General features: G+C 35.1%; 1 protein-coding gene across 2 annotated transcripts in view; it reads right to left on the reverse strand.

The window, feature by feature from the left end:
* Positions 1 to 2,914: 2,914 nt before the first annotated feature.
* PSMD14 (proteasome 26S subunit, non-ATPase 14) overlaps positions 2,915 to 12,638 on the reverse strand; it is a 99,646-nt gene continuing 89,922 nt past the window's right edge. For both annotated transcript variants that reach the window (XM_043894240.1, XM_043894241.1), the window contains 2 exons: positions 5,774 to 5,836; positions 2,915 to 3,330 (listed from right to left, as the gene is read on the reverse strand). In XM_043894240.1, coding sequence (XP_043750175.1) covers positions 3,232 to 3,330; positions 5,774 to 5,836 — 162 coding nt within the window. In that variant the 3' untranslated portion in view covers positions 2,915 to 3,231. The remainder of the gene's footprint in view (positions 3,331 to 5,773; positions 5,837 to 12,638) is intronic.

Here is a 12,638-nt window from a genome sequence, read left to right on the forward strand (position 1 = left end):
CTCGTGCCTTCCTCCCAGAGTGTATCTGCCTTCCCCTCGCCCCCGCCGCTCCCGGAGGGAAAGGGCACCCGGGACACTGGGTGGGTCCTGCGCTTGATAGCGAGGGGTTGCCAGACGCGACCTGTGCCTATGCGGGCGCATTTGGAGAGCGCCGCCTGGGTGGGCCCAGCGGTCAGCGTCCAGACCGGACTGCGCCCCCGTGGCGGTTCGGGCGCCTCGGCCGCCGTGGGCATCAGCTGTGGCCTCCACCACGGCGCCGCAAGCAAGGTCCGATGCGGGCGGCCCAGGGCTGGAAGGGTTGATGACCAGATGTCCCAGACTCAAGCCGAGATAGTTTTCTAGGAGAAAAATACAGCCAGACCCCATTTTCCTTTAAAAAGCTTCATAAACAAGCAGGGGCTTAATTACTAAGGTGTTGGGAGGTGGGGGAAGGAACCGTGGCTATGACATTATTGATGCTTTTTTTCCCCCCTCTTACCTCTATCGCCATTTCTCCTGAGAGCCTTTTGCCCTGTTTTGCCTACTGTTGCTTTCTCCTTTCATTAACTTCTTTGTCCCCGAATGCCTTTCTTTCCACTGTTTCCAAGGTTGCCCACCTCTCACTCCCTCAGTGGGACAGAGCCTTAAGTGTGTAGCAAAAAAGGAGAGACTCTACCTGGGCTCTTAATCAGGTTTTTTTTTATTCCTAGTACCCTGAGTTGGCTTTTTTAAAAAATGAAGAATGCGAAAATGACATGTTAAAGTTCAGAAGAGGGAGAGTGCACCTTTCTCGGTTTTTAAGGCATTGGATTAGAAGATAAAACAGGAACACTCACTCAGATAATCAGGACTGCATTCAGTGATTCCTCAATACAGGTTTATGCCTTTAATATGCATAATCAAGAAGGAAAACTAAGGTTTTTCTCAGGACCAGCACATCTGCTCTTGCCTCATACTTCTGTAGAGCTGGGCTTCTCGAACTTTAAAAGTTGCATACGATCCACACCAGGATTCTTGATTCTGATTCAGTAGGTCTGTATGTATGATGAGCTCCCAGAAGACCCAGGTGCTCCCGGTCCAAGCAGATCACACTGAATAGTAAGGCTGGAGTTTTTGATGCCCCCATACTAGTCTAAGAGGAAAGCAGGACATCTGAGGCAAGTTTTGGTTCTAGCGCAGCAAAATCCATAAATGTGCTCATATAAGCACACATGTACACACACACACCTGAAGTGGCTTATAGAGCTTGTGGTTAAGTAAGTTGTTTCAACGCCTGCTTAGGCTATCAGGCTGCTGCTGCTGCTAAAACAGATGTGCATTCCAAGACAAAGGTGTTCACAAAGCCTCTTTGGGCATCCTCCTTTTGATGGACTCCAAATCTATAAAAAGTTAGGGTTTTTTCTAGAAGGGATTTTGGTAAGGTTTTGAAATTGGGACTGTCTCCAACATGAATCAAGTGGGAGAACATGGTATGTGACTGTGGGAAGTCCAGGAAGATGAAGTGACCAAGAACAAAAGGCAGGCCTTGTATAATAAGCCTTCTCAGTCATTTTATTCACTTAGGAGCTGTTTTTCAGGGGGGACTTAAGTGAAAGAGAAAGAAAAAAAAGTTTCCAATGGAATGTTGAGAACAGCCCCTCGATTACTGAGACCTTCTTCTGAGGGCATATTGTACCATAAAAATCTTTACTAGCTTTCATGAACAGTATCTGTGAAAGAAGTCACAGAACCTTATTTATGTATGGGGGAAAATCATGTATGAAAAAAAAACCCAGCTTGCACACGAGTTTAAAGCAGGCAAAAGGAAAACTTCTACTAACTTCAACTCTTATATTTTAATTGTAAATGGTTAGCTGTTATAATCCCAACAATTAATACATATTACATGTCCTACATAAAATATACCATCACTGTCTTTAAAAGAAGAAACCACAGGACAATCAAGAAATGCTCAAAACACCTCTTATTCCACCAAAAATGAGACTGTGAAACATACTGGGATTTTAAGCCATTTCCACTTAAGTTTCTAGCAACTTATCATTAGGCTACCAAGGAAAGCCTAGGATTATTCAAATGGGACAGTAATTTGGTTCATCATATTATTCATACCACCTCCAGCAGAGGCTAAGTCTCAGTTCTAAATCCCCAAGTAAACGCCCTTTAATGAAGCCTTAGAAACATTTTTAGCGTATTTTCACAAAGGGAGAGACAGAATGAAATGTTATTTGTCTCCACCCTTTTTGCACACTTCTTGGAGCACCTGGTGAGGTGATGCCCCATGAATGAGCACTAATGAGAACAATCACTTATCAAGTCAGAAACTGGTTGCAATCTCTCTGCAAACTGCCATTGGTCAAAGTTTTGTCTTTATCAGGAAACTGGGTCCATCTCAGTTAATTTGAGATGAGAGAGAACAATGACAAACTTATTGCTTATGTACCCAAGATATTAAATTCACATGATGGCTTCATTTCTCCTTTTGCTTTGAAGACATTACACACCTTCTACAGCTGTCTCAGCTAAAGTCTAGCGAAGTATGCAGCAGGCAACTAACTCCCAGACAATCTCAACAATGTTGGTGGAATGTACCCTTTAAAAAGAAAATCACAGAAGTCTAAATTTAAATTGCCTCCCTTTTCTTCTTGTATTACTTATCTGAAATACTGGAAGTATAATGTGTTAACAAGATATTGAGTATACAATATTAACTTGTGACAAATACTTTTAATATGTCAACATTTTTCTGGGTTACTCACTTATGAGGTAGCCACTCATTAATGGCAGTCATTTTACCTTTGTGAAGTTTTGTTAGCATACTGATATTTTGTGTTATCTTAAATTGCAAAGGGAAACGTATCTTTGTGTGAGATATCTAGAGCACTGTCAAATGTTATTCTGTCAATTCCACCCAGTGCCAAAAAGACCTCAGGAGACATAGATTGTAAATGTATTTTATTTTGTAAGCAACAATCAAAATATATTTGTGTTACTGATTTCTTCAAATATTAAACGGGATCTTAACAAAATTTGTCCACTTTGATGTATTCTTATACAACTTTGGAATCTGCAAAGACCCTGACTAAAGAAACAGAAGTAATTGCACAAAGGAGACTGAAGGTGTTACAGTGCTGCAAATGATGCCAGATGTCTTACTGTTAACCAAACACACCTTCGGAGGTCCCTTGATTTTCAGCATCAGGAACAACAGAGGACTATACACTGAAAGTATCACTAAAAGCTTTTTCCATTACTTTATTTAAATACAACAGTATCCAACATAGCTGCTAAACACTGGACAATATTTGAAGTCATAAGTACATCCACATGTTCCTCCAAATGACGTTTGGGGTCCTAGAAGAAAAAAGGAAGAAGGAAAGGAAAAAAAAAAAGACAAGAACCATATTACTGGTAGATGAATTGCTTAGATTTTTTTTCAGTAGCTGATGAAATCGGTAAAGAAAGCCAAACTTAAATGTATATATATATATTTTAAAATTTTCTTTTCCTAATATGCTATTACATTTTCAGGATTACTAAATCTGTTAAAATGTTAAGGAGCTGATAAAATAAATGAAAGGCTGATTTACACAATGTTATGATTGCAGCAGAAATTATAAAGAGTCACAAGGAATTCTATACAGTTTGAAATCATCTGATAAAAAATATTAAGAGTATTTTATATGTATGTATAAGCTTGATTATAGGTGTGTATTTTCTGCCATTCACATATATTCAATGTCTGAGAGGGTACTTTGCTCAAAGCAGACACATACCAATAGGTAAGAGTTCAATGTGAATCTCATCACTTCCTCTATAATTTTAATTTAATTTCTATATGACTTTAATATTTCACAAATAGTACTTTAAATCAGAAATACTCTTGGATCAAAAGTCACTATTAGTAACTTAAAAATTTAAATACAAATTGGATCAATTCTAAAATGTTAAGAATATTTCATGTAGCTATTTTGAAAAAATGTATCACAGAAAAGAATATAGGTACAATCCGTTAACGTAAACCTGATCAAATCTGATTTTGAAATATGAGTTAAAAATAAGGCTTAAGGTTGCACTGTAATAAAGGAAGTTAAATTAAAATGCTTAATATACATTTATGTTTAAGGCAGACCTGATTGAAATATTTCAGCTAAAAACTTGAAAGCTTTGAAATAAAGGGTATACATTGTACAAAATAAAAAATTCTCAATTAAAGCATTATTTTCTTATATGCATTGCTAAAATACCAAGAATCCTAACTTAAAAAAAATGTTCACCACTGAAATTACTTCTTGGCTGTTGCTTTCTGAACTACAATTTCAATACGTTGATTTCTCTAAAACACCCAGAGGTACACCACGCTACAGACAATTTCAAATAAGTAGACCATAATACTAAATTTTCTTTAGTTAAAAAAAGCAAGCCTTAGGGCATTTTAGGTGAATGAGTCTAACACTGGCGAGAGAAAAAGACACTGGTCTGATTATATTATAGCCAGTTTTGCCTTTGCCACGCACTAGGCCAAACTAGTGAAGTATGATATTTTAAAAAATGATTGTGATGATTATTAAACTTTGCAATTATATATATTTTCAGTTTCATTTTTGATTTACTCCTTTTATTTGCTGCTAACTGTTAAACTGAATCTACATCAAGAAACTACAGCATCAGAGTCATTTATTCAAGAAATAGTTACTGAATGCTAGGTTCCAAGGTGGTGATCTAATATTACATATTAAAATAAAATATGTAGTGGGAAAAGACAACAAGGGTGACTGTTATCACACAGGATGAAAGAATAAGATGAATTATATCTCATTTTGGTTTTGGAGGGTTTCTACTGTTATTTAAACCATGATATTCAGAATGCAGTGGGATTTGACTTCGTCAATTATGATATTTAAGTTAGAACCTTTGCCCCTACTGCTCTATTGGAGTAACTGGTTTTGCGGCAAATTGGTAACACACTTCCCGCAGTTATCTACATTACTTCTTGTGGCAGCTGGGTGATTCTTAGAGATTTCCCATCCAAGAATGGTCCTGGCCCAAACCTACATAGCTTGTGAGATGTGATGGGATCAGAGCATATGGTAGGATGGCTGAAAGCAAAGACAGCTTAGTGTCTTGCATCTGAAATATCAAGATTCTGCCAACATCAGCAATATGATAACCATGTTCCATGAAATGAAAAAATGTAATCAACATTCTTTAAAAAACAGTCTAATTAATCTGTAGATTCTTTTAATTGGTTGGTGTGTTCCCCCCAAACCTTCAGAAAAATAGGAACTAAAATATATATTTCATCTTGGTAAAGTGAAAGAGCAAATACTTGAAACCCTTTCTCTTCACTCAGTAAAATCCAACAGGGCTTTAAGCTTTCTCAAGAATATTACCTATAAATTGAAGTCTACATATTGACAAATTATATATCATTTAAAAAACTGTTATGTATGAAATAAACCCACCATTCTATTATCTTCAAGGATAATATTATTTTAGATAAAAACAATACTTGGAAAATTAACTCAGGATGCAAGCTTCCTAATTTATTTCTACTATTTTCACTAAAGATAATCTCTCATAGGTATATATTTGTGATTTACTTCTCTATAGATGGCAAAAAGACTCTGACATCAAATAATTCAGTGACCTTTAAAATTAGCATCACATTTACATGACAGAAGAAAAATGCAGAGTGAAAACAGGGGAGGAAAAAAATCATACAGGCTCCAAAATAGTTTTAACTCTCAAGAACATGTTATTCTGTGACTACATAACCTATTACAGTACACCTTACCTGCTTGCCAACATTCTTTATTGCCAGCTGTTCAGGGGTCATCTTATCTTCTTCTTCTACAGCCTGTGAAGGAAACACAAAGGACAGAGTTTCAAATTCTAAATGTGCTTTTCCCACTGCAAAATAATCAAAGATGATGATGATCATTAATTTTCATTCACGACTCTTTTATTCAAGCAATTTATTGGGCAAAAAAGCAGTTCTGCTAATCCTTCAGGGTAATGAAAACTATCACCACCATCATTTTGAAAACAGACTTAAGAAATTTGTCCAAAAAAACCCCCCAAAAACTGAAAATATCAAATTGGATCACCAAATGGAAGTGTTAACCATTTGAAAACTGTTATGGAATTATCTGATGGATGGCTAAATGGGAGGAAGGAAGAACCTAAGGCAGCTGCTTGTGGCACTGGGGTACTAACTAGTTTGTCTTCTTTTCCTACTTTCTCTATGTTTCTCCCACAATTTCCTATTATTTTTGTCTCTTTTTTCTTGTTGGCCAAACCCCCGCATACCCAGTATCTATTAGGAGGCTTCCCAGGTGGCACTAGTGGTAAAGAACCTGTCTATCAATGCAGGAGACATAAGACACACAAGTTCAATCCCTGGGTTGGAAAGATCCCCTGGAGGAGGGCATGGCAGCCCACTCCAGTATTCTTGCCTGGAGAATTCCATGGACAGAGGAGCCTGGCAGGCTACAGCCCATGGGGTCACAAACAGTCAGACACGACTGAGCGACTAAGCACAGCACAGCAAAGCACTTAGGATCAAAGGACCTGCTGCTGACTTTTGATCCACACCTAACAGATCATATAGTATCTTCCCTTAATACTTTCACATATTTACATCTCTAAAAGTAAAATATGTACTCAGAAAAAATTCTCATTTCTCCATATGATTTTTCATAATCATGAAGAAATAGAGTAATCTGAGGTGTTCAACACCAAAAAATTACTTGAATTAAATGCCAAATCAAGAAAAAATTAAATCAATCAAACCATATAAACAAATCACTTTCTACTATTTTCATAGTCAGCTACAAACTTTTATGTGTATGATCATAAATTCTCTAGAATAATTTTGAAATAATTACAGCATTTATATTAGCTACCTCTCTTGCCCTCTACCCTAATAGTGGCACCACCACATAAACTATTGAGAATTCTAAGTTTAAGGAACCTCCTTCTTAACAGTTTTGAGTATGCCACTGCCTGATACTAGGACTCTGCATCAGGTGAACTCCTAATCTATGATTTATTCATAGCATTTTAATAAATGGAAAATGAAGAAAATTTAAGTATCATCAATCTTAAGAAATAATACCACAGCACTTAATATGGTTACAAAGCATGGGGGGTGGGCAGTGAGAAGGTAGGGGTAGAAAGCAGGAAACCAAAATCCCAGTGAGGGTTAGATTTGGATACTCTAAACTTAATAATCTCACAGCTGCCAAATTTCTTCATGTGTGAACAATGAACATGTAGGAAATGCAATCATCAGACATTTCCCATAAACTGGGAAGTTTGGCTGCATTTCACACCTTCTTAATAGTTTTGTAAACAGAGAACTTGAAAATGAGCAAAGATGGCAAGTATCTAATTTTATAAATGGACAAACTATCTGGAGAATTTTCCCCAGTAGAACCAGCCTAAAGAGAAAAGATGGTGAATAAGTACTGTATCTATCTACTGATTATTACAGGATCCTTATTTACAACACATCATTAGGAAATATATTTATGACTCATAAGACTGAAAGAAGAGAAAATAAGTTAATAACACTCCAAATCCAGAATTCCCTAGACAGAGAATATGTTCATTTTCAGAGTCAGATGTCACTCATTATTCTCAGCTAGCTAAAAAAAGGATCTCCAAAACTGTGTCTCCCATTATCTTAGTGTTTTACATACATGCAAACACTGGCAACACATAAAAAGTTTGTCTTTCTAAATTACCTTTACAAATCATGACACTGTATCTTACCAATCTGAAAACATTAGATGAATGGAACAATTCACATAAGTTTGTACTCTATATCCATTCAGTGTTAGTTGTTCCATGCCAACAATAGTACTTTACAGTATTGGAAGGAGGTAAGGGTTTTGGAATTTGGCTCAAAATACCAATCCATGTACAAAACAGTTATTATGCAGTATTCTGGAGTGTTGCAAATATCAAAGATGGCAGACATGCAAAGATGAAAGTAAAAAACCACTTAAAGCATTGATCTTATTTGAAAGGTTAAACAGAATATAAAAATAAAAAGAATATAAAAAGCTCTCACTCAGTTTTTAAAATCTTTTATATCATTTAACCACTTTACCAATTAGTTTTTCCATTTCCAATAATTAAAAGAGAGAGTTCACAAACTCTTTGAGAAGTGCAGATGGTAAAAAGTACTCCCAGCCATAGATGCCATCTGGAAAATGAGGAGCAGCTGTAGATTTAGGCATATACGAAGGTTGCAAACCCCCATGACAAAAGAGTAAGCACATCTCTTACATTCTGAGATAGATCAGATCATCACAACAAACCCCTAAATATTTTCTCCATCTACCTAAGTTACCTTTATCACTTTACCATTCTGGGCAAGACCAGTTCGTCTTCATTCTGGCTAGTCACCAGGAAAAATTAAGAAATGGTACCAGCAGAAACAAATGAAATTCAGGCACAGGCAATGTCCTCACTAGGGGAACTTCTGTGTTTATGGCAACTTCTGTGATTTGGCATCAAATTTTGCTTTTGCATTCGTGCTCTTCGGTTTACTCAACCAACAAAAAAGCACTGAAAATGTTTGTGGCTATTCACACTTGAAACGTTTTTAACAGTTTATCAACAAAGACCCCCAGATGGCTATCCCATCATGCACGGTCTGCACAGTTCTAAGAAATTCCTGGAATTTGGTCTGTAATGTTATCACAATCCCCTCAGATGTACCCCTATCTTAAAGAGGCTTTTACCAAACCCATTAATCTCACTGTCTTTTTTCTGGTAATGGTCAAATTTCTCAAATGGAAAACCTCTGTTTTAAATTTGACCATTTTAATTTTCCCTTTGACAAACATGGATTGGATCCTGGGCACTTCATTAATATGATTTTAAGGATCTCTCCACCTTGTAAATTCCAATAGATTCCATTTACCTGGACTTTCTGAAGACCTTTTCTAACACACCCTCTTCTTTTTTAATTCTTTAACCTCTGCTTTTATGACATATGTCTCTTATTTCACTTTATTGTTGTTCAGTCACTAAGTCGTGTCTGATTCTTTGCGACCCCATGGACTGGAGCATGCCAGGCTTCCTTGCTTTCACTTTCTCCCAGAGTTTGCTCAAACTTGTGTCTATTAAGTTGGTGATACCAACCAATCATTCCACCCAAGCCCATTTCTTGGGCTTCTTTTTTTCCCGTTGACATGTTTGCTGTATTCACTCTATAACATGCCATGCTCACATTTAAGCACATGCTTTATAAAAAATCACGTGTATGGTATATTATTTCATCATTAAACAATCTCTGCATAACTGCCAGTGAACATAACATTGTACTTTTTTCTTGATTTTTATACAGTCAATGAATTGACTATTTAACTGAATTAACTATTTAACTATTATGGGTTATGAGGATTGAGAGTAAGTTTAAAGAAATGGCTTTTAGAAAACATACTTGGGAAAGCAAAATTAACAAACATGAAACAATTAGAAAACTCTCTGAGAAAGTATTACAGATGCGAATATGGAAAACAAAAAAGTGGGTTTCCTACAGTCACTAGTAATTAAACATTAACATATACATAGTAATTTACAAAATCCTTAAAACAGTCCAGTGAAATAATCAATCTACATTTTACATAAAGAAATTAGGCACTATCTCCTTCCTATATGTTAATTACATCAATATTTATACTATAAATTTTCTTTCTAACTCTCCTTTTGAAAATGCTTTCATGCATGTCCTCAAAAGTAGAATTTTCAATATTTTATATATTAGTAAATAACTATTAAGTACTCACTACAAGTAAGACAGTTCTTCAAGAAGGTCACATTTGAGATTTACTCTACCTGCCTATAAATCACAAATTATAATACAGTATGAAATAAACAAAAAAGGAGTATACTCAGTGAATGATGGGGACACACAGTCAATAATAAGCCACAATAAAACTGTGACTTAAATATAGTCCTATCTATCTTCAAAGACCTCAAAGCAACATTCATGGCAATTTGGGAAATAATTAGTTTTTAATGACACAGTCTGAATAAAGCAAACCCATGATTTGTTAAATGACCCCGAACAGTGTAAATTCTTTCTAAAAATACTAGAAGGAATCCAACTTTAAAATGTAATTATATAAAACATATAAAATAAAGAGCACATGTGTGTGCCCATACAAGTGTTGTATACATAATAGAAACTGTAGTTTAGCTTGTAGAAAAAAATTTCTATGGCAGACTCTACTACTAGTTACATACCCAATATATGTCTTTTCCTTCTTTTGTAATATAGCCTTGATTTCATTAAACGCAGCTATGTTCCCAGGTAAAAGACTGTATTGTAGAGCCTTTCTCAAAGCAAAGTATGTCCACTTGACTAAGTTCTGCCAATGAGATATAATCAGAAGTGCTGTGTGGGACTTATAGAAGAAAAGGATCCTGAAAAGGAACTGATTTATCTGAGAAATATCCTTTTTGCCCCTGCATTTCTTCCTGTTGCTTGAAACTCAGATGGGATGGCTAAAGCTTTAGCAACCCAGGAATCATGACGAAATACAAAGGACAAAAGCCAATACAGGGAAAGTGGAGCAAAAGATGGAGATATCTGGGTTTGCAGTAATTTCAAAGTTTCACATGGCCTTGAACTGCAAGAGATATACACTCCTATCTTGTTTAAGCCATTGTTACTTCAAGCTAACACAATCTTAGTAATAAATAAAACATACTTGGTGCAAAAACTGAAAAAAACCCAGGATTTACATTAAGTATAAAATTCCCCTACCATCCACCTTAGAGGTAACACTGTTAACAGTATAATACACTGAGATATATGAGAGATAGGGAGGTATCACTGAAAAATGGAGGGAAGGTAACATAGCACGAACTTTTAATATTGTTACACAATTTCGTTTTATATACATAAGAGCAAGTTTTAAATATTTCTTTAAGTTAGTACTTATAAATTTCATTCTTCATAATAAATCCTTAAAAGAGAACATGTTGGCTTAAAGAGCTACATGCACTTAAAAGTGAAAGATAAAATGGGAGATGGCCTTCAACAATGTTATATATCACTTTATTTTCCCACTAGTGGCACATTCTCCCAAACCACTTTTTTTTCTATTTGAAAAGAAAAAAGAAACTACTTATATTATTAACTTTTTCTTTGAATACTTTATAATAAAGTTGAACTTTTTTTCATGTTTATATGCCACTTGTCTTCAGTGAGTTTGCCAGTTTTGTTATCAATTTATTATTGCTTTTTAAAATTATTTTGTAGGATTTATGTGTCTATTATGTACTCTTTGGATACTAGCCTTTTCTGTGTTATAGGTCTAAATACTTTCTGCTGGTCGGACTCATAACAAGCATTCAATAAATGTCATTTTTATTGGAGACAAACTTTATTGTTATCAAAATTTTAAAAGCTCACTGACATTTTTACTAACACTAAAGTAACCTTTGGGAAGCTTGACCACATCTTTACAAATATTGAGTCTTCCCTTACAGAAACAAGGGAATTTATTCACAAATTTTTTTTTTACTGTATTTCAAAAAAGTCATATATATTTATACATTTACATTTTTATGGTAGTTATTCCTAAGTATTTTGTAATTTTGGATGCTACTGTGAATTGATTTGCCTTTTATAACTCGTTTCACCATATGCAACTGCATGGTTACTGTAACCTATATAATTCTCAGTCATAATAGTTCTAATAGCATTCTAGCTTAGTTTCATATATTTCTATGTTTGATTGCAAACATATCTTATCATACTTAAATAATGATAATCTGGCCTGATTTCCTAATATTTATATATTATTTTGTTTTTCTTATCTTATTGCACTAGCACAAAACAAGACTTTCTTATTTAATACAGCTACTTTAGTAAACCAATGTAATCATATAATTACTTATTTTATGTTACATAAAAGTTGCATCCAAACTTTCTTTCCGGTTACTAAGCAGTAAGTTTTTCTACCCAAAATGTAAACTATCAAATCTCTAAATTTATAGGGCCACATGTTTGAAAACAAAGTAAATTTTTATGTTTTTATGCTATTCTTAAAAATGCCTTCTACAATTCCTTTTTTCACTGGCATACTTATTTACAAATATCTAATCAAATATTATCAGTTTTAAAATACTGATGCATCTTGGCATGAATAAACTAGTAGATTTGGAATGAAAGAGTTGTGGGTGTTGAAGTTCAGTAATTACAGAGAAATCAACGATTAACAGTCAAGCAGACTCTCAGCGTGGACTTCAGACCTGAAATCAAAAACTTGATACAAAAGAATTTAATTATTTTCTAACCTTCTTTCACTTTCAGAGCTAACTGGCACCTAACTATAATTACCTTAGTTTAAAACGCCAACCAATTAAAAAGAATACTATGAGGAACTAGTTGTATGGGCCTTTCTTTTTATATTTTAAGTGTTACTAAAAACTCCACCACATTCTCTTTCAATCACAGAGGGAATTACAGCCCCAAATTTGGACTCCTTCATATCACAGCTTACACATTGTTTTCATTTTATAACCAAACCTTACAAGTTTTTGAGTACTACAGAGATTTTTTAAAACTGTAAAATAGGAAAAACTTCTGTGGATGGGCAGCAGTAACCATAAATAGGTTATTTCCTGGCAGT

The sequence above is a fragment of the Cervus elaphus genome, chromosome 33, assembly GCF_910594005.1.
Source record: "Cervus elaphus chromosome 33, mCerEla1.1, whole genome shotgun sequence".
In the NCBI taxonomy this organism is placed as follows: domain Eukaryota; kingdom Metazoa; phylum Chordata; class Mammalia; order Artiodactyla; family Cervidae; genus Cervus; species Cervus elaphus.